This window comes from Pseudopipra pipra, chromosome 1, assembly GCF_036250125.1.
Source record: "Pseudopipra pipra isolate bDixPip1 chromosome 1, bDixPip1.hap1, whole genome shotgun sequence".
Lineage (NCBI taxonomy): Eukaryota > Metazoa > Chordata > Aves > Passeriformes > Pipridae > Pseudopipra > Pseudopipra pipra.
The window spans coordinates 72,462,241-72,484,918 of NC_087549.1; the positions used below are offsets into that span (position 1 = coordinate 72,462,241).

A 22,678-nucleotide genomic window follows, 5' to 3' on the forward strand; every position below is an offset into this window, starting at 1 on the left:
CCCACAGGATTCACTCAAGTTATATTCTAGAAAAAAAACAAAAAGCTTGTCTGGAGCAAGGAAGTGGCTTTTTGTTACTTGCTGTTATCCAAGAGTAAGAATATGAAAACTATTAGTGTCTAACTAAAAGCAACATGGAGTGTAATTTCCTTCACAAAGTACTTTCAACTATGTTCTCAAACAAAAACATATAAAAACCATAAAAAACAATCAAAACTGATAGCCTGGTATTTCATATGGGACAAGAAGAAAATAACACCTGAAAGATTTTTTTTCATGCACTTGAAAATGTGAGATATTTTGAATGAATGTTCACTAAGTATGTAGCTGAATGTTACAAAGATACTTCTACGCAGCCAGCCTGGAATGTGAAGATTCTCCTTATATCATTCTATTTAATTTCTTTTGCATTTGACAGGTGGTAGACAGGCTATTTTTACTCTTGAATAAATCTATTCTGTCAAATTTGGCAAGACAACTCAGAGCTACAAGTTCATGATGAGCTAGAAATATGTACTGAATTGAGAATCTGAGAATTAGGCACTGCGGAAAAAAGTAATTTCTACAGCTTTGTAGATTTTATCACATAAGCTTCTGCTTTTTCCCTGTTTGTCAGTTAGAAGGTCCGTCTTTATGTAGCTGTTGGGTATTTTCAGATTTTGTCATCTCTTAAAGGGATTGCTGTGATGGTGTATGGATGGAGTAGGTGACTAGAGAGTCAGTACTCATAAATGTGATCCTCTTGCCATACAAAAGTGGATGGTCAAATACTGCTCAGATCTCAGAAACACTGGCTGTTTCCAAGTAGTGTCTCTCACCTACAGTCTCATGGATGAGAAAAGGTCATAAATCTTTGCTTGGTTATGGTGATTACTTTTTATGGAAGACTGAAATGAAGTGGAAGTGAGGTAGTAGCAGTGAAAAATGAGGCTGAATGGAGATCGTCTTGGGTCACAGTGTGTGTAGTCAGCCTTGGATGAGTTACCTGAATAAGTGCATTTGTCATTATATGTATTATTCTGGATAAGACAAACCTGGGTGTCTGATTCTGTCATCTTCCTTCAGTAAATTAGTAAATTTAGTGAATTCTTATGTCATACCACTAGACTCTTACTTTCTTTACTTGAAGAATTTGCTTTTGTTTATTAATGCAGTAGTCACCTGTGGCAATGCACTGCAGAAGCTGTTGTGTTTGTACTTATCAAATCAGCTGTGGAAGTTTTGAAAATCAGGGTTCTTATTGCAACAGGACCCTTAAGGCCTTTTTTTGTACAACTCATACTTCAGTTTTGGAAGTCACAGGATTTTGTGGGTACTTGGAGTTCACCTGAACTTGTAAAAGACAAAACCTCTGTTTGGAATGTTCCTGGACCACAACTCATTGAAGTCTGGCAAAGGGGAATATCCTTGCATGCTTACTCTGTTCGCTTACACTTCTCTAGGCATCTGCTGTAGGCCACTGTCAGAGGTGGGACTCTGTTCCAGTAGTAATTTAAGTTGACCATACAACTGCTTTTAGGTTCTTCAGAAAGGATTTGGAAACACTGCTAATAGCAAAACGCCTTTATACTCTGTTTCTCTGTATTTCTAATATTTTGGGTTGTAGGTGTCAGATAATTTTTTACATGGCTTGACAAGGGGATAATGTTTGAATGATTTATGAAGTGAAATGTTTAGAACATAACTCCTCAAACTCTGAAGTTTTGAGTTGCAGTCCTGAAACTGCTTTAAGTGAAACACAGCATCTGTTGCAATCTTTATTTTCTCATAACCCTACTATTTTTATTAAACTTGGAATGCTGGAAGAGAATTTAAACTGCAACCTCCAGGGAGCAGTAGAAGGAGCTTAGGTTGCTTATTATGGCAAAAATGAGGCTAAGGAGTGATCTAATAGCAGCCTTCATGAGCCAAACTCTTCTTGGCAGCAGAAAACTGTATAACAGGAGGACAAATCCACTGACTGCCATCTGATAAACTCAGATGTGACACTAGTGGAGAAGTTCTTCTGGATGAAAGAAGAAAAGGGGAATCTCTACCCTTTAGAAGTTTTCAAAATTCAGCCACAGTTGTAGCTGACCAAGTGCAGCGCTGGCAGTTAGTCCTGCTTGGGGTGTGGGGTGGAGTTGGTAACCTCCAGAGGTCACTCCTGAACAAGGTGTCTGTGGAGCTGTGTTTCACCCAGGTCAATGGTTGGCTGCATGGTTCAAAACCCATAGGCCGTAGGGGTCCTTTGAGAGCAAGTTGTGTGGGTGACCTGACCGATAGCATGCTAGCACAGTGCCCAGCCCACTATTGGTGGAAAGCTGGAATAATCAAAGAATCTGAATGATTTTTACGTGAGAAGTAATAAATGGTTGCATGAGACCCGAATTTATGGAACTGACACACAGTCCCTGGTACAGGAAGTTCTTGTCAACCTGGTATAGTGGGAGTAGCCCCTATGAAACTGGGAAATATGGAAGATAGCTATTAGCAAAGGGGAGAGAAGTGAATTGGGGGCAGGGTGAAGGGGCCAAAATTAGGCAGACTATAGAGTATGGTGAGTGATTATCACTATTCAGAGCTACCTTAGTTCTCCCAAAGCACAGGATGTTTTTGTGGCAACAGAACCAAATGATACTTAATGGAACTTAGAAGTGATCCCCACAGTTCGTATGGCCACATTCCACTTATCTGTGTGAAATTATGGTGGTTTTTGATCGTATATACAGAAATACTTTTTCTACTTGACAAATTAAATACTGTAGGGATTGCATATTTAAGCTGCCTGAGTGCAGTTTTGAGGTATTCTTCATGTGTGTATTAGCCTGCTCAAAATGCTGCTGTTTGACATTTGTGTATGGGATCGTAGGATATTTCAGGTTGGAAGAGACTTCATGAGGCTATCTTGCAGCAGGGTCAGTTGAGGTCAGAGCAGGTTCCTCAGGGCTTTACCCAATCTGATCTTGAAAATTCCGAACAAGATTATAAATTGCATCCCCAAAATGACTTGTAATTACTTTAAAGACTTTCTGTGGTTTAATATAGGTAAAAATGAAATTAATTGTTTTTCTGCATACCTTTGGGTAGAGGAAGGGTGGAAGATAGATTATCTAAGGCCACAAAGCGGTATCAAATGGCGCCTTTTAATTTAACTTGTCCTATTGTTTGTAGTATAACCTGGAAACAGAAAAGGATCCTGTGGTTATTGTTATTTCCACTACTGGTACTGGAGACCCACCAGACACTGCCCGCAAGTTTGTAAAGAAAATTCAAGACTCAACCTTGCCACCTGATCATTTCGCACATCTCCAGTATGGATTGCTAGGTGATTTAGTATTTTCTATATTATTGCAGAACTTCTCTGTCAGTGAGTAATTTTTGTCTTTTTAACTTCTGAATAGGTTGGTTGGTTGTTTTTTTAAGTGCTTATAAAACATTAATTTTTAAAATATAAACACTTTTTTTGTGTAATGTCCTCTATGACCAGTAAAGGAAAAATGTCACAGAAATTATCTGAATGTAAGCTACTAATGTAATTTTTTATTGTTTAATTTTCTTTGCATAAAAAAACATATGATGTAAGCTATCTATAACTGTTAAAGTTTTAATTTCATGTCAGATCTCTAGGAACTAGATTAGTTTACTTGACTGTGTGGGTCATTGGGCATTTTTCTATACAGAGGGAAAGGCAGTATAAAATGTTCTTAAAAACAAGGTTTTTAAGATCATCCCATCCCTTTAAATTTGCAGTAATATTTTAATTTTGAATGTCATATTTATCAAGAGAAGGAATGTAACATTATCTTAAACATGGGTAAGCAAAATACAGATTAGGCAAAATGCATGTGATGTATCTTGAGCTGATGATAAGGTCAGTTTGTTGAGTTTTCAGATTGTGTTTATAAACAAACTCCAGAAACATCTGTTTGAACCTAGGTTATTTTTATCTGACAAGTTTTAAGTTGATAGCTGGGAGTGAGAAAATTTCCAGGTGTCTGGAGAGGAAGGTACTCACTAGAAGGAAATTTCTACTGGACACATAATGTGGAAGTCTGAAATATATGCATTGCAGTCATGTAGAGTTTTGAGATGTTGTGCTATTGCCTAGTTATACATTACAGTTTGTGAAATAGTTAGGTTTTTCATAGCTTACTAAACGCATATGTGCATGTATGAAGATAAGCATTGTATTAATACTGACTTCTGTTGTAGCAGAAATTATAGTGTCTATAAGTTATAACAGGATTCAAGTCTAACAAGTTGCCAGTCTTAAAATACATTCATGGTATTCATTTCAGCTGGTCCAATGAAGTGTTTACTTGAGCAAGAGCAGAATCCTTCTTAAAAGAAAAAAAGGCTGTTGTAAGGAGAGAGGAATAGTCCATTATTAGGTGGCATCATGGTTTAACCCCAGCCAGCAACCAAGCCCCCCACAGGTGCTCTCTCACTCCTCCTACCTGCTCTGTCTTGGGGTGGGGCAGAGAATTGTGGGGGTAAAAGTGATAAAACTCATGGGCTGAGATAAAGACGGTTTAATAGAGAAAGCAAAAGCTGCACACACGAGCAGAGCAAAAGAAGGAATTCATTTACCCTTTTCCATGGATAGACAGGTATTTCAGCCATCTCCAGCAAAGCAGGGCTCCATCATGCATCGCAGTGATTTGGGAAAATAAACGTCATCACTCCTTCTTCTCCCCCCAGCTTTATATGCATGATGCCATATGGTATGGAATGTTCCTTTGGTCAGTTGGGGTCACCTGTCATGGCTGTTTCCAGCTTGTGCACCGCCAGCCTCTTTGCTGGTGGAGTGCAGTGAGAAGCAGAAAAGGCCTTGACTCCGTGTATCAGCACTGCTCAGCAATAGCTAAAACATCCCTGATTTATCAACACTCTTTCCAGCACAAGTCCAAAACATGGCCTCATACTAGCTATGATGAGGAAACCAGCACAAGTGGGAATAATAAGGATCTAGTGTTTTGGAATTGCACATGAGAAAGAGTCAGGCTGTGAAAAATTCTGACAGTGATAGTGAACCAGAGGTGTGGATTACTTACAGAATGTGTGAAGACTACCTAACCAGTGGTCTTTGGGATTGTTAGACAAGCATCTGTTAAGGATTACTGATCACTTTTAAGGTGGGTCAGTGTTTTAGCTGACCTCTTAAATCTTCCATGGACATACTTCCTGACTGACTGTTCAGCATCTTCTAATAGAACATCTTCACAATAGTTAAAGGGCAGAAAACCCAGTGCAGTTAAAATGAGATCTACAAAGAAATCTTAGATTCCTGAGGAGGAGGTTGTTGGGCCAGATTCTTTCATTCAGAGTTTCCTACTTTCTTATCAGTTATATTATTTTTCATTTTTTTTGATTCCTTACATTTTTCCTGTAAGAGGAGTTTTGTGTTTTTTAAAAGCCTCAAACTAAAGCAACATTCTTCCAAAATGTGAAATACTGAAAGCAAAGTGTTTTCAGAATATTTCTCTGTCCTATATTTGTGATGGAGGAGCCACTTTTTCAGCTCTATTTTGGGACAAACACAATTTTGTTTGAAGTTCATATATACATAAGTATTTTTCCATGCATCTGAATAATACAGTTACATACACAAGTGTTTATGTAATTATGTCATAGAATCATTGGAAGGGACCTTAAAGATCATCTAGTTCCAACTCTCCTGCCATGGACAGGGACACCTTTAACTAGATCGAGTTGCTCAGAGCTCCATGCAACCTGGCCTTGAACGCTTTCAGGGATGGGGCATCTGCAGCTTCCCTGGGCAACCTGTTCCAGGGCCTCACCACCCTCACAGTAAAGAATTTCTTCCTAATATCTAATCTAAACCTGTTTGCTTTCAGTTTGAAGCCATTCCCCCTTTCCTATCACTTCGTGCCCTTGTAAATCCTCTCTCTCCATCTTTCCTGTAGGCTCCCTTCAGGTACTGGAAGGCTGCAATTAGGTCATCCCAAAGCCTTCTCTTTTCTAGACTGAACAGTCCCAATTCTCTCAGCCTTTCTTCATAGGAGAGGTACTCCATCCCTCTAATCAACTTGATGATCCTCCTCTGGACTCGCTCCAACATATCAGATTCTTCTATTTGCCTGCAAGAAAATCCTGTATTATCTTTGCAGATCTTTGTCTGTGTAGCCTGGGTGGCTGCCTAATTGACATGATTCCTCTTTCCTTGAATTTCCTAGGTCTGGGAGATTCAGAGTACATGTTCTTTTGTAATGGTGGAAAGACAGTAGACCGACGACTTCAAGAACTTGGTGCCCAGCACTTCTATGACACAGGATTAGCAGATGATTGTGTAGGGTAAGAGCTGAATGAGTTTATGATTTTATTTCTTCAAGATGCAATATTTGCATGGTTTTTTGGCTAAGTGTTCTGAACCATTTGAAATCTGTTAAACCCGGATACTTAATACCTCATAGGAATGAGTTCCACTCGAGCACAGTATGCCTTTTCATCTCAACTGTTATTAAGTAAAACTATTTTTAAAGTGTGAGCAAACATTTGTAATACCTGGAAAAATAGAGAATATTTAGCAGTTTTAGAAATTATGTAGTTCAGAGTAAGTGGAGGGATTATAAATGTAACCTGTTTTTTCTCTTTTTTTGAGGGGGGGGAAGTGGAGGGAGGATGACTGTAGAGGAATTATGTAACAAGATTTTTTTGTTTGCTGTAGAGGAATTATGTAAGAAAACAACTCCCTCACTGCTCTGCTGCTCTTTCTGGCCAGTAGGCTGCAGTCTTGTCTTAGTTATTTTGAACTGCAGCTTATATTGGTTCTGTGCATGCTGATGCAAGGCAGTTGAATGCAACATTTTCATAACCATAAAACTTACATCTTGTGTTCTAAAATAATAAAAATGGACCATTAGTGTAAGCTATTGATGTTGCTGTAGCACAATGAAAAGTTGTATATTCTGGTACCATTCCTTCAACTTCCTGTCATAAAGTTCAGCGTATGAAAATAAAAATGAGAAACTGGAAGAAGAGTGAGTCCGTTATACATTTTAGACTCCATAAATTTACATAGTGATAGCAACTAAATAATTTTTTAAAACAAAGAAATAATCTTGATAACAGCCACAGTTATATATTAAAATAGAAAGTTAGCAATGTTTTTAGGTTTTGTTGTCTTTTCATTATTTCTAAATTAACAGTCCAGAAAGTCATAATAATTTATCCACGCATTTCTTCTTTTTTTTTTTCCCTCCATTCCCAGTTTGGAATTAGTGGTTGATCCTTGGATTGATGGACTTTGGCTTGCTCTCAAGGAAGTATTGCTACTGCAGAAAGAAAAAGAAGGCATGAACAATGTTGTTGATGCTGTTACTAGCTCTCTCTCTCCAGCTCCACATGTTGTGCATGAACTGAACTTAAGCTCTGAAGTACAGAACTTGAAGCTAGAAGATGAGGGAGTGAAGAGTTCTGATGTTCTGTCACAGAAAGTGGATGACATTAATCTTGTGACTCCAGCTAGAAGCACTGAACCTTCACTTGTTAATTCCATCCCTCCTCTCTCCCAGTCTGCTCTTAATATTCCTGCCCTGCCACCAGAATACATAGAGGTGCAGTTTCAAGGCACCCATGGTGAGGTAAGGACTTCACTTTGAGTGGTAAAAGCCTCCAGCTCTCGTAGGAGTATGAGTGTATACTCCTACATGCAGCTCAAAAGAGATAAAATTTAGCTAAATAGTAATTTGGCATTGCACTGTCAGAAAGGCAAGAATTCAGGTCATCAGTGGCTTATGTTATGCTGGTGAAAACATCTTCCTGTAGTAAGGAGTATAGTACAGTTTCTGTTCAATTTTTAGTACTTTCAGAATGCATTAAGATGCTCTAAATTACTCAAAGTCTTGCTGCATACTTACCAACAGAGAAACTTGGCCATTGTAAAAACATGATCATAATTCTACTATTGGAAATGGAAGATGAACTATAGACCAAAAACCAGTATGCTTTTCCTATGAAGCCATGTTAAACAGAGACCTACTGTACAAAAGGAAGAATTAGCACAAGCTGGGAACTATCTCCTGTTGTCAAGCGTGACTCAGACTTTTCTGGGTGCCTGCAAAGGGCAGGTGTTTCGGTTATCCGTGCAAGGAATCAGTGAAGTCTGGTTGTTCTTTAAATGACTGGGAATCAGAAGCTGAGTGCGGTAGCACAGCCAGCACCGTCCCGCAATACCCAAGCAATGCAAACCAGGAGGTTGCAGCCAGGATCAGCCAAGAATGCAGATCATCAGGCAAGTTTGTGGGAATGAGGCAGGTCTGGGGCCAACCCAAGAATTTGGTCTGGTCTCAAGATCCAGGCCTAGATCAACAGGATCTGTGTCCGATGATAGACATGGTTTTGACTGAGCCGCTGAATCAGCTCTCTTGTAATGTAGCTCAGACAGGGCTGAAGATCCAGGACTGAGCTGAGATGGGGCTCCTGGGCCCAGTCCTCTGATGTGGCTGCTCATGAAAGCCCTTTAGTGTGACACTCTCTGTTGAGTGTTAATGGTAATGCTGAGAGAATCACTTAGTCTAGCTAATAGAATTAGTTTAGAGTGTATGGATTTAAACACTTGATAATTTTGGGGTTTTTTTTATAAACCTCATTTTGTGGTTGGTGTTGCTCAGGTTGTTGAATTTAATAATCCCAGTTAAATTTTTGGAGATTTATGATTTAGAGGTATTCGTCAATTAAAGACTAATAGTTGAGTTGAAAGTGGTGCTACAGTGCTTAGAAGAGCCCATTTTCTTAAAGTCCGTATATATTCAGACTGATCTCTGAAATAATTCATCAGGTTCTAATATTGATGCCTAAATTTTCTGTAAGTAGAGAAAAGTAAATTTTACTTTTGAACAGCAGATGGAAAAAACTGAATCTTCTAGTCTGGAATTCAGTGGCAGATTAAAAAGATTATAGTCCAGATTTCACGTATAAAGCTGGTTGATTGTCTCGAGCCTTGGAAAGAATCAAATACATGTTTGGGTTTTTTTGTTTTGGCACTATTTTTGACACAGTTGGCTGGATCTTGTCAACAACTAGGTTCTGTATAGGGTCATGTTTGGTTTTGCAGGTATGAAACAATGCAAGTCCTTTCTTGTTACATCACATTGGAACAGGCATGGGTATTTTTTGGCAAGTACAGCTGAAGTTGGTGTGTTTTGAAATGCATCAAGTTGAATTTTGGATATCTCCAGAGAGAGGCTCCCTGTCATTTAAAGAAGGCTGGGTACACGATCTCTCTAGTTACTTATATGATCTGTGTTTTGGACTGTTGAGTCTCAGGGCTGAATTAACAAGCTGCTGCTTATTAATGCCAGAGCAGTAATAGACTTAAGCATTTGTGGCTAGTGTAAGATAATACAGTTTAGCTTAAATCTTGATTTCATTATGCCTTGAACTTGATTTGGAGGGAATACAAATGTAGACAATTACCACAGTCCAGCTGATGCACAATGACTTGATTATTGCCCAGGCCATTAATCACCAAAATTTTAAGAGAATTAAAAAAACTTCCAACTGTTGGTCTTAAGTGATTCTCTTATCTTCTTTTTTTAAATAGGAAATCTTCAGATTCACAAATATTCTCTTGTTGGTAGAATATTTCCTTTACATTTCACAGAATATTGTTATGGACACGTGGTATCTTTCCCACCTCTTCTTTTTTGTCAGCATTGATGTCAAGTCAAACTTGCTGACTACAGTGATGGAGAAATGAGGGCTGCAGTCTGATCTTCAAGTGACAGCCTTTGACAGATGTGATCTGAAATTATTTTTGGTGCGCATTTGCAATTCTTGGGGCACATTTTTACCTGTGTAGAAATGTTGTGGTATAACATGATGCTGATTTGTAGTGTGGGGTTTGCTGATTAGCTCTAAATTTAAGTCCTCTTATAAGTTGCCCATAATAATAGCCCCATATTGACCCCAAAGTCTTAGGCTGTGAATCTGCAGTGATGTAGCTTCTGTTCTTACTTTTTATGTCCATTCTACACACCTGGTAATCCTTTAATTAGGCAGGAGTTTTCTGGGGTTTAACATAAATGCCATTCTCTAATTGGCTATTTTCAGGGCAGCGTGTGAAAAATGAAACAGCTAGCTGCATTTGATAATAAAGTAGACCCATTAGACTGTTCAAGCCTACTGACTTTTTATAATTGAATATATGTATGTTGCTACTTAGATGCAATTTCTAAAAATGTAGAGCAAAACACTCTATGAATACAGAAGATTCGTGGTTTTCCTCATCGTTTTGAGTTGTTTTCCAAGATTGTTTAAAAAAAAACCTGTATCAATACTAATTCCTGTATGTCATACTAAGCTGTCATTCAGCTGATTTGCATTTTTAGTGTAAGTTTTTGTATCTTCTTTTTCAGAATCCACATCTGTCCTCACTTATCTCTGAGGAAACAACCTTTGAAGTGCCAGTTACAAAAGCAGTTCAACTCACTAGAGAAGATGCAATAAAAACCGCTTTGCTCTTAGAACTTGATATTTCAGTAAGTTAGTGATGGCTTTTTCTTTAGTGGGTGAAAATAAAGGGTGGAAAGCATGTGTGTTATATATAATAACTGGAGGGGAAAATTATTTATTTGACTGTTTAAAAAAAAAATAATTCCCTGTACAATAAAATATTAGCTTACACTGATCTATTTTGTAAATGGGAAGTTTGATTTATTCACTGAAAAATAGGACTTCCTGGAAGTCAAAACAGAAATAAGGTGTCAAATTAATTTCTTTGTTGTTCCGTGGATATTGTACTGACTGAAATAGCATTTTGAAGGGAATTTGCAGTGGAGATAGGTGATCAGGGAATGTTGAAAATGAATAATCTTTCAGTTTATAAGTATACAACTTGAAGAATATTCAGAAACTGTAGTAAATTGTGACTGTTCCTTGTGATGGATAATCTACACAAGTAGTAATTTGACTGGTATTATAGGAATTGTTAGCTCTTGAGCAATGTTTCTACCTCTGGCATTGGTTTTCTCTGACTTGTTAGCATGCTGCTCAAACTGTCAACCTCAGTTACCCTCAGTTAAAAAACTGGTTTAGTTTATTTAATGAAGATCATACTTTATATACTGGTTTGAAGATTAAAAGCAGGCAGATCGATATTACTTTATAAGAAATCTTTGAAAGGAAAGTATGTTGCTTTTGAGTGGTTTCCCAAATTTGTAGAATATTGCTTTTGGGATAATCTGATTTTTGACAGTAACTTTTAATGGATTCTCTTCACCTAATCTGTATCAATATATGTGGGACATCTTTGAATTCCAGTTATAAATAGAGTCTGTTAAGTTTTGAGCAACTGATTATCTAAGCAACAGATTTTTTTGCCTATATTTGTATGTGTACATACATTCTGTCATCAGCACCCACTGGAAATGTAAGCATTTTTTTGCCTTTTTCACCTAACACCTTAACAGTCTGTGTGTGCAGGTCACCTCACCTGATGCACAAGGGAAACATAATGATGCAAGGATAATTCTGTACGTTCCTTTAACAGGCAGAAGCTTGAGTAGGGTTTCAGCACTTGCACATGAGAATCTCAGACAACTAAGTAGAATCTAGGTCTTAAGACCTTAAGATTTGAATTTTCACTGTGCTCATATCTTGCTATTTTTCTTTTTCCTCCAGAAAATAAAAGCAGCTGGGCAATTGCAGTCACAGTTCATCAAATAGTTTAACCAGCAAATTTTCTTTTAGTGATAATTTATCTCTATAAAAAGTTGCATAATTATGAGGACTTCATTTCTCTGCTCTTCTCAAACCAGAAAACAAGGTACAACAGTAATTAATGATCTGGGCTGATTATATAACACATCCTCTTAATACGTATTTATTTTCCTTCTGCTTAGGCTGCTCAGCAGTTCTCATTAAAGAGCATCCAAATATTTAAACCAGATAAGGAAAGATTTTTCTAATTAGTAAGGTTAAGCCTGGAAAGAAAACATGACTATTTCATTTCTGATGCACTCCAAAGAGTGAAGTGTTAGTACAGAGTAAAAAAACTTAATGAGAGTGCAATAGTAGGAAGACTGTTGTCAGGAATGGGGATGCTGTTAGCCTTGGTTTGTGGTACGATTTAATAGAAAGGATTTCTTGTTTTAAAACAGGATACAGTCTTTGACTACCAACCTGGAGATGCCTTCTGTGTAATATGTCCCAACAATGCCAACGAGGTGGAAGAGCTTCTTCATATCTTGGGACTTTCTGAAAAAGGAGATGACTTCGTTTGCGTAAAGGTTAAGCAGGGCACTAGAAAGAAAGGTATGGCGTGATGCACTGATGCATTGGTCCTGTCAGGGACCAGGACTCCTTTCTGTGTTCGTAGTAACTAGTATGCATAGTTTCAAACATTTTTACTTTTAGTGTTGGAACACAGCTGTTGTTTCATGGAGGCATGTTGGAAATCACAGCGATGTGTTAAAACAAGAGAGGATACATAAGCATGCTGCTGCTGGTTTTACTATAGATGAGTTAGCTACTGACTGGGAACTTCAGCCTGAAATTGGCGTGCATCCATCATATTCTTACTCTGTGCTCCTTTACGTTTATGGATGAGGCTTTAATCACATAACCTTACAATCCCCCACTTGAAAGTAAAATCTCCTTGCACAGTGCTTCATATCAATCTGTTTTGCATCCTAAGAGGGCCGCACTCCTGAAGTAGAAACATCAGTGCTGTTGCAAGGTCCCTTTTAAGGGGCTGTTAAGTCCATGTGATCTGTTCCGCTGAGTCTTATGATCCCATGCTTGAGTGGCTGCAGGTCGAAGGTACGCCTGTGGATCTGTGCGAATTACTCCACCTTGCACTGCAGTTGGTGTCTTAATGGGGCTGCTGAGTTGTGACATTTTTTCCGCAGGATGGGATAGGGCTCTTTGTTGTTCTGGTCTGTATGTAAATCAGTTCTCATGGTGAGATTCCCTTTGTTGTTAAGGGCAACACAAGCTGTCCATTAAGTATGAGATGTAAATAGGCCCATTTCTTGGAATTCACAAATAACACAAGTAATTTCTTAATGAGGTGAGTTCATGTGACAGGCCATGTTGGAACATATCATATGGGATATCCAGATGCAGCTGATCTTATCCTTGACCCCCATGCCAATAACTAACCTCTGCTGGGCAGGGTCACAAGTTAGATTTGGTGCAGGGCCAGTGTCAGTTTTAGCCTGGTTCCTGCACTGGGAATAAGCCCTGCATCTGCAGGGCTGGTCTAGCTGTTATCCAGCCCCACTGTGATAAACCCCTTCCCCTGGCACCTCCCTCTTGGGGAACCCTCATCATCCTTGTTCCTCTGGAACATACACCCTCCAAACACACCGGCTTCCCTCCCTGCTCCCACCAAAGGTCCTAGAAAGGTCTTGGCTTTTTAACAATCTGCATTTGGATCAGGATTGGTCCTGAGCACCCTCAAGCTCAAGGCAGTGTCACCCCATCCAGGGCCTAACAACTGTGCACAGACAAGCAGCCATAGACTGGGTGGTGTGGGGGATTTCTCAGGTATGCTGCTTCTGCTGTTTACACTGTTTACAGATTTTACAGAATCAAGCACGTTAACAAAGGAAGCAATTAAAAGGGAGGGATATAGCAAAGGAGGAGTTAATGGAGACCAAAAAGCATCAGATTTTCATAGGAAGGTGGGCTTAAAATTTTTTTCCTCCTAAAGGCCAATAGGTTTTTCTGTGCAAATCAGAGCCCTTCAAATCAGAGCCCTGCTAAAAACTGCATAAAACACAACTCTCTCTGTAAGGTAAAGACAGTGTCAATAGCATGTTTAAAGTGAAGGTCTCCTTGAATAGGCACGGAGAGGTATTCTCTCCTTCTTGCCTATAGTAGTTTCCTTTTTTCTGCTGCACAGCTGTTGCAGGAAGGATGTAAAGCTGCCCTTACAGAGTTCATCAGTGTCAGAGCAGTTTCCATGTGGAACTGAGTCCATATAGCCAAGTGAGCATAGCTTAGCCTCCTGATTATTCTTGTATACAAAAAAACCTGTCCTTCCAAGGCAAAGTTGGTAAAATAATTGAGTGAAACTTGGAATATCAGTGCTCTCATCCTATGTGTAAACCCAGATAGTTATATCTCTGGCTGCCTAATGTAGCACTAATCAGGGAAAAAAGGTGAAATTGTGTTGTTTATGCAACATTTTTCTGTATCTTATACGTAAAATGGCATGCCTGTTTGTGAATCTTAATGGATGATAATGGAAAGGAAGATCATAACACTGGATTGCAGCACAGAAAATCGAAGTTCTTGGTTCTGCTCTTGAGTCTTCCATGTGACCCAGAGCAATTCATTCTTTGCTACTGTGCTGATGAACAGAGACTCGTTAAGTTGCTATAACTTAATTACTTGTTGCTACCAATCTGATCCAAAGAATTCAGCTGTTCCTAGCAATTTTCCAGAGTTCTTTTCCTTTTGAGATGGTTGTCCTTCAATTTTATTCACATTTGGGAGGAATTTGTAATAGTTACTACAAACTAAATGAAGAGAGCTGAAAAACGTGGGAGAAGAGCTTGAACAGCATGCTGTGCCTCTGTTGCATCTTTAAGATTTACCAGGGATGCCATTGAATTTTGTTTACCACCTCTCTATGTTCAGTCTATCTGATGAAGTAGATGAGATAAGTTGAGAGGAAAAAACAGAAATTATTTGAAGTTTGGTACAAAGTCTGTTGTTTAAATACTGGATTTCTTTAGGTTTTTTTTTTTATTTTGTGTATCAGCATCCTAGGAAGAGGATGAATTACATCTTATAACATGCTGTCAGTGTGTTCAAGAAAAGAAATTGTATACAAATATGAAAACAGACACTTCTTTCCTGCATTATATTTATGCCAATCCTCTTCCAAAAGTAAATTTTGTTCTTTGTATCAGGAGTTCAGTCAAGTAATGCTGTAACAAAGAGGTAATTTAGCAAGTTTATAGTTGTGTTCTTGGAGCAAAAATTCTGTAGTATTAAAGGGCTCTTGAGCATGAAAAAAAAGCGTAGAACAATCAGTAGCTAACTGTCAAGAGTAGCATGTGAGTTGGATCTATAAGAAAGCAATTTGGGAGCTACAGAGCTTATTAATTAAAGGGGGTTTTTGTCACAGAAATGCTCTTATATTGCTTTTGGAGTTAACTTGGAATAGCTGTGTTAGCATGACACGCAATGAGGCTGATAAGCCTGGCTGACACCATGAAGGGATAAATGGAATGTCACTGTACCTCCTTCCCAGAAATGGAACCTGTAGAGAGTAGAGGAGAGATTATTTGCTTGTACAGAAACCCTTTGGATATGCTGAGCCTCAAGCTCCAGTGTGGCATTGGCTGGGTACACCTTTGAATGGCTAATTAGAAAGCTTCAACATGTTTTGGTTTTCAGGAGTGCTTATTGATGGAGGGGGAAAAATGTAGATGTTCCTTTTCTGGTAGGTATTCCACTGAATTTCTTCAAGGTGGAAAATAGAAAGGTGGTTTAGCAATGAAATGTAATTGAACACACTGTAGTATTCTTCTGTTTTTGTTTTCTGCTTTACTAACTAGTTTTGACTTTTCATTGGAACACTGTCATTGATGCTTCATTAGAACACTGTCTTGTTCTTTAGCTTATAATTTCCACCAACCAGCTGGGGCTTAAACATACAGAATGAAATGCAGTTTAGCTCTCATATTTTTTGAAGAAATAAGCACTCTGTGATTCCATTTTTTAATATTAATAGATGCACATTTTGCTTTGTTTTTTTTTCCTCCCACTGAACTAGGAGCATCTCGTCCACAGCACATCCCTGAAAGAAGCACTCTGAAATTCATTCTAACCTGGTGTCTGGAAATAAGAGCAGTTCCCAAAAAGGTGTTTATATGTTTGTTCTTTTAAAGAGAAATTCTTAGTAACTTTATGCTTTATGGGCTCTTACAGATCTGTCCTTGCTTTGCTTCATGTGTGGTTACTATGTTTCTTGATGAATAAGAATTACCAGTTTTTATGCTGTTGTTTGTACTTTACTCTGAGTCACTTCTGGTGCTTTTCTGGCAAACATTCCTGTTCTGCAGTACCTTGATTCATAACTAGTCTGGAAGTAAGTAGAAAAGTATTAGATAATTTGGTGCCAGGTAACTGGAAGGCTGACTGAACCTGGCCCCTTAGTCGGTTTAGAGAAATCATTCTTCTAATCAGAGGGAGCCATATCAAGTCAAGTTCTGTCACTTAAGACACATACTGCTATATGGAAATATAATAGTGTCCTTTAAATTATTTTAAAGCTTTTCTTTAGCATTTCAGTAACCTAGCAGAATTCAAAGAAAGATTTTTGCTTGTGTAGTATTTGTTCTCACAACATGTAAATATTATTTTCCTTTCGTTCTGTGCATGTAAAAACTGAAAGCTTGTAACTGGAAAAGCAAGTGTATTTTTGGTATTGTCAAAACACATTTTAAAGATAACTTTGTATGAAAGATGAAGCTAAACGGTTGTGTTTGTTGGGTCTCTGAGGGAAATCAGTTTTTAGAAGGACCTTTTTATTCCATTTAGTGGATTTTGCAGCAGAAGAGAATCTTCCAGTTGTTTCAGCCTTTTCAAAACCTCATTTAACAGTTCTGAAAATTTGTCTCGACAATGAGAGTAGGCAGAGAGTGTTGGCTGGGGAATATGGCCAAAGCCAGTTTTGCTGTATTAACTGTTCAGCCTAAAATGTACTTTACGTAACTCCATTCTCAAAACTTTTGTCTGGAAGCTCAGTGGTTGAGTGCACTCACATTACTTTCCAAGTATTTTTTTGTGTAGAACGTGTCATCTGATTGCATTTGGTGTTTTGGATCACTTTTCTTTTATGCACTGTGTCTATTTCTATCTTTCATTTTGGAAAAAAACTTGTAACTATTTACATCTGATTTTTGCTTTATCTTTTAATGCTCAATTCAATTTTCTTTTAAGGAAAGTTTACAGTACCATTATATACCACAGCGACACTTACATGACTCATTAAATACTGTGCTTTATTTATAGTTATACCTCTTCTAAGACTTTTTATTATTTGTTTCCTGGCTTTTGTAACTTAGCAAGTGGTGTTGCGTCTTAATTTAATTTGTGTTATGGAGCTGCCTAACTAAAGTGTAAATATGGGAATTAAGAAGGCCTTTCATAAATTTGGAATTTTTTAGGGAATGGCTTGTGCCTGTTTGTCTCTACCCTGCTCAGGCTAAGTAGGATTTTCTGCTAACTTGTCACAGACTTTAGAAGAGCAGTCAAAAAAAAAAAAGGTAAATTTTTGATAGTAGGTGAAAGTGTGTGTTACGAAATAAAATGTATTATCCATTAACCTGCTTCCTCTCCCCAGGAAACTCAAGTTTTTCCCAATTTTGTGACCCTTTTCCCAAAAGGACAAGTTTTTTTACTCTTCCCTCTTATTTTTTTCCCTACAGGCATTTTTGCGAGCTCTTGCAGAATGTACCAGTGATGCAGGAGAAAAACGGAGGCTTCAAGAGCTTTGCAGCAGACAAGGAGCCTCTGATTACATGCGCTTTATTAGAGATTCTAATGTTTGCTTCCTGGATTTACTTTATGCTTTTCCAAGCTGCAGGCCTTCACTTAACCTGTTAATTGGTAATTGACTGATTTAGATTTAATTAGATTTTGTTTCTGAAAATGCATCAGGCTAAATGTTCGATTTCCCGAGAAAGTGGAACAGTTCAGTTAACTGCTTTAAGAATATTATGCTTTCTATAGTGATCAAGCTGAAACTGTTGTTGGGGAACACAGCTCTCTTCTACAGTTTGTAGCCTTTGACCTTTATTCTGCAAACACTTGGGTTCATACCTATGCTTTAATTGACTCTGGATTAATACTGTACATAAAAAATAAGCATAAGGTGCCTGTGGGATTAGGGTCTTTACAGGTTAGTCTATCAACTGCTTACAATTAAAAAAGACATGTTTTTACAACTCCTGATTTCTCTGCCTACATGTTCTTTTCTTGCACTTTTTCCTGTTAAAACAGAATGGTTTTCCCAGTATATTTGGATTTACATAATGTCTAACACAGTCACTGGGTTCCTGATGTAAAACATTGCAGGAATGAGACTCCCAACTGTAACCATCTCATATACATCTGAAAATACTGGCAGTCATTTTCCAAATTGAAATTCAGAATTTCTTTATATGCTTCATAATATGAATCAAAGAAATTGCTTTTTGTGTTCTTGCAGTCTTTTCCACACCTACCCCAAATTTCTCCTTCTTTGTACACTGTGGGGTTTTCAAAAAGTAAATATAAGCTCTGTTTCACTTTGTACAAATACACAAATATTCACAGTGAAAGCAAATACACTTAGCTTTTCAAAGGTGATATGGAATGTGCTGTAGCAACTTAACTGAATAAAAGGAAATCTTGAAAGTTTTTGAAATGTGTTTCCCAAGGGAATGTGCTGACTGGTGTAGCATCTTCTTTAAGTGATTTCACTGTACTGGCTTTTCTTAACTGCCTAGCAACTATCATATGTAGCAGAGCATCTTTAAAATATGCCAGGGTATCCATGTACTGGGAAAAAGGATAGTTCTGTTTATATACATACATATGTTGATATAAATGTGTGTGTGAGGTATATAGTGGGTTTCCTGCTGAAAAAATGCTCAGTAAACTGTATCTGTTGTTTTTTAGCTGAGCTTTCAAAACTTCACATAGATACTTGCAGTGGTTTGAAATTGAACTGGCACATCTGCTTCTAGGACATTATATATAGGAAGCTTTCAGTCAAGCAATTCCTGTTGTGAGAGCTTTTGAGCTTATATATGAAAGGTGGGGAAAATTAAATTTCAGGCTTCACCATACCTACTAGCTACTGGCATCTCTTTTATGCACCTTACAGTTGTTTTTAATTGACCAAGAATCCCATAAAATAACTGTTGGAGCTTCATTGTATAGGATCTCTAATTAATGTTCTGCAAAGTCTAAACCCCATTTAAAATAGAGTTCAAGTCTTAATAGCTTATTTCTGAACCACAAACACTGAATGTTAATAGAGCAAAATTACAGTTAAATTAAAATATCTTATATTCTGATGTATTGTGAACACTCATGATATTTTCATTGGTGTGAATCAAATAAGTGATGCTTTTTTTTTTTTTCTACAGAACATCTTCCAAAATTACAAGCCAGATCCTATTCAGTGTCAAGGTAATGAAATATTCAAATTATGTCTAGTCAGTTTATTTAGATATTCTTTTTTTCTCTCGTATGTGTTTGTGTACATTATAATCTAGAGACGACAGGAGTGAAGGATGAAACAAAGTAATTGTGACCCTACTGCAAAGAACCATAATGTTTGAGTATTTCAAACAACATTGTTTTGAATATGTGGCAAGGCTTTGGTAAAGTTCTCAAGGACAAGCTCACTCACACATGGATCTAGTAGGAATTTGGATTCTCTTCTGTAGACACTGGCCTCTGAGTCCAACCTTAAGACATTTTCTAGCTATATATAGATATTATGCAGTTAGCTGAACGCTGAGAATCTTGATCAGCGTTGAAGTGGCTTGGGCTGCAAATGGACCTACTGCAAGATTGTACAGCTGACACTCAGGTTTTGGTTTGTTTTTTAATATTTTTGTCTTCGCAGTTCAAACTTATATCAGCCAGGAAAGCTGTGCTTTGTATTTAATATTGTGGAGTTCCCTGGCTGTCCTGCTAGACCAGTCTCACGGAAAGGAGTGTGTACAGGGTGGCTTGCTGAATTAGTTGCACCTCTACTGCACCCCAATAAAAACACTTTGGATACAAAAGGAGAAAGCTTTTCAACTGAAAAGGTATGAATATTAAATCAAAACTCATTAATTGTTAAATTTATGCATTTTTGAAACAACTGCAGGTTTCTTTGTTCGCTGCTGTGACATAATGCAGATGTTTTGGCAGGATACACTTTAATTTTGCAGTTCTGCCCTGCTTTTAAGTTTACCTTCCCCTCTGTACCATGTTTAGAACTTCACTGCTAAGTACTAAACTTAAATTTTACTTATCTGTGCATAATTGAGTTGGGAAACTTCCCATTTCTGAAAGGACAGAGTTGTTTTCCACCCCATGGCAGTTCTAAGCACATCTTGGAGGATGTTTTCATGGACTAAACTACAACTGTGCAATTAAATGGTTATGACTGCTTGTATTGTAAGAGAGAGGCACATGGATTGCAGATATATGTGGAATAACAATACAGAATAGATGACTGTGATCTTATGCAAAAATACCATAGATTAATTGAATACACTTCGCAATATAAATGTGTTTACCATTTGCACTCTGTTTTAGAAGAATGACCAGTTTGGAATTACTAATAGGGAAAATAGTTCTTAACTCAAGTGTGGTTTGAAGTATATACATAAATACTGTTCCCCACCAACAAGCATTATACTATTTTTTTATCATCGCGAAACCAGGAAAATAATCCTGTTTAACTTTGTTGTATCTGTAGTCACAGAATCAAAGAATCAGCTGGGTTGGAAGGGAGCTCTGAGATCATCAAGTCCAACCCTTGATCCACTACCACCATGGTTACTAGACCATGGCACTAAGTGCCACATCCAGTCTCATCTTAAAAACCTCCAGGGATGGAGAATCCACCACTTCTCTGGGCAGCCCATTCCAATGCCTGATTACCCTCTCTGTAAAGAATTTCTTCCTAATATCCAACCTAAACCTCCCCTGGCAGAGCTTAAGACCATGCCCTCTTGTTTTACTGCTAGTTGCCTGGGAGAAGAGACCAACCTCCACCTGGCTACAACCTCCTTTCAGGTAGTTGTAGAGAGTGATGAGGTCTCCCCTGAGCCTCTTCTTCTCCAGGCTGAACAACCCCAGCTCCCTCAGCCACTCCTCGCAGGACTTGTGCTTGAGTCCCTTCATCAGCCTCGTTGCTCTTCTCTGGACCTGCTCCAGCGCCTCAATATCTGAATTAGAGTATAAGAAATAAGTAGTCCTAAACCACTCAGGTTTACAGAGCAAAGTTAAAATAACTTGGTCTTGTGCCTCACTTCTTCCTTAAACTTGAAAGTAAATTCAAATCGTTTCATAATTAATGTGCAATATAAATTGGATGTTTGCTTGTGCCTTTAATCGATGATGAAGCTCTGCTATGGCTGCTACTGAGTCTTGAATAATCTTTTAAAGAATTAAAAATAGTCCTCTCTTGTTTTCTGTACATCACGTTAACCATGTCTCATAGGATAGTTGTGGAGCTCCTAAAAAATTATGTTTAGGCTTCCTTTCAGACACAGATCTGAAAAGTTGAATTACAGTTTATCAGTGGAATTATATAAAACATTTTCCAAGATCTTTGAGTTGTTATCTGCCTCCCCTTACCCATATACATTTTTGGACATCATGTAAAAGTTTTATGAAAATTAAGAAAGCAAGCTCAGTATCAGTAGGCTTCAATTCACTATAAACAAATCCTAACCTCCAGTGGACTATTTTTAGATGCCCACAACTCAAAAAGTTGAGTTGCTTTTAATAACAGTAAACTAGCTTTAATTCCCTTTGAGTTCCAACACCAAACTTTCTATGACTTTTGTAGCAGTATTCCTCAAATTCGTGGTTCAGTCAACTTCCGTATTTATGTGGTTTTCTTCAGGTTTCCTCCGGATGGATTAATAGCTTTTGTAAATATGGTATGAGATTTTTTTTTTCCCTTAAACTTGTGTGAGCTATTATTCTAAATGTCTATATAACCTTAAACTCTGAAACTCAGGATTTGAAAGAGTATGTGGATATATACAGTATGGCAATATATACAGTATGGCAATATCCTGAAGGTTCAGAAAAATGTCATGGTGTTTTCACTGCTTAAGAAAATTCTTCAGTTATATTTTATCTAATTTCATTTTAGATATCTATTTTTCCTCGTCCAAACAATACTTTCCACTTACCTGCAGACCCATCTGTCCCATTCATGATGGTTGGTCCAGGAACAGGAATTTCACCATTCATTGGTTTCCTACAACACAGGTATGTACCAAGTTGTTACCTGGAATCCAGTCTTTTTCTGTTGAGGAAAAATACAACCTCAAGTTTTGAGTACAAATGCAGTTAATATTTTCTTTTTTTTCCCTCCTTTTTGTAATGGTAGAATGCTGATTATAAACAGTCTTACTAAATTTCAAAAAGCATTGCTTGTGTACTTATTTGTTTTTTAAATGAGTAAAACTTACACTTTTGTCTGACTGTATTTAATATCTATAGTAGATATATGAGGAATTGAGTGAATTGTCGAAAGAGTAATAAGAAATTAAATCCTTTATCTGTGTGTTGCTGGTGGAAGTCCTGCAAATGAAATAGAACTGTTGATTTGCTTAAGTTTGGTATTCCAAATCCATTTTCTTCAGAAGAGGCACATGTATAAAAAGTCTTGGCATGATGAATGTCAAGTTTTCTCCCACATTCCATTATTTCTGTGTGTTTTACATTTCGATGTTTTAAGATGAGGAGCTTGGCATGTAAACCACCAACTTTGTGGTAATCTTGGGGTTTTGGAGTTCATGTTTGAGGGAAGGTAGATCCCTTATTTTCTCCCTCCAGCTTCAGCAGCGTAATTTTGCAAGACGAAGAGATCTTTGTTTAAAAAGTGACAGCACATCGCCAAGAATATGTAAAAACATGATCATTCTGAGGAATTAAAGAACAGGAAGAGTGGAGTATTTGGGAATGGTTCTAAGTTTTATAGATA

At 37.7% G+C, this 22,678-nt stretch overlaps 1 protein-coding gene across 6 annotated transcripts in view; it reads left to right on the forward strand.

Annotated features, from left to right (window-relative positions):
• Positions 1 to 22,678, forward strand: part of MTRR (5-methyltetrahydrofolate-homocysteine methyltransferase reductase) — a 32,192-nt gene that overhangs the window by 4,438 nt on the left and 5,076 nt on the right. For 4 of the 6 annotated variants that reach the window (XM_064660956.1, XM_064660985.1, XM_064660975.1 and 1 more), the window contains 10 exons: positions 3,154 to 3,307; positions 6,180 to 6,297; positions 7,214 to 7,586; positions 10,362 to 10,484; positions 12,105 to 12,258; positions 15,737 to 15,825; positions 17,394 to 17,574; positions 19,101 to 19,143; positions 19,586 to 19,772; positions 21,842 to 21,960. In XM_064660956.1, the coding sequence (XP_064517026.1) occupies positions 3,154 to 3,307; positions 6,180 to 6,297; positions 7,214 to 7,586; positions 10,362 to 10,484; positions 12,105 to 12,258; positions 15,737 to 15,825; positions 17,394 to 17,574; positions 19,101 to 19,143; positions 19,586 to 19,772; positions 21,842 to 21,960 (1,541 nt within the window). The remainder of the gene's footprint in view (positions 1 to 3,153; positions 3,308 to 6,179; positions 6,298 to 7,213; positions 7,587 to 10,361; positions 10,485 to 12,104; positions 12,259 to 15,736; positions 15,826 to 17,393; positions 17,575 to 19,100; positions 19,144 to 19,585; positions 19,773 to 21,841; positions 21,961 to 22,678) is intronic. The other 2 variants (XM_064660994.1, XM_064661004.1) reach the window with 1 other exon arrangement.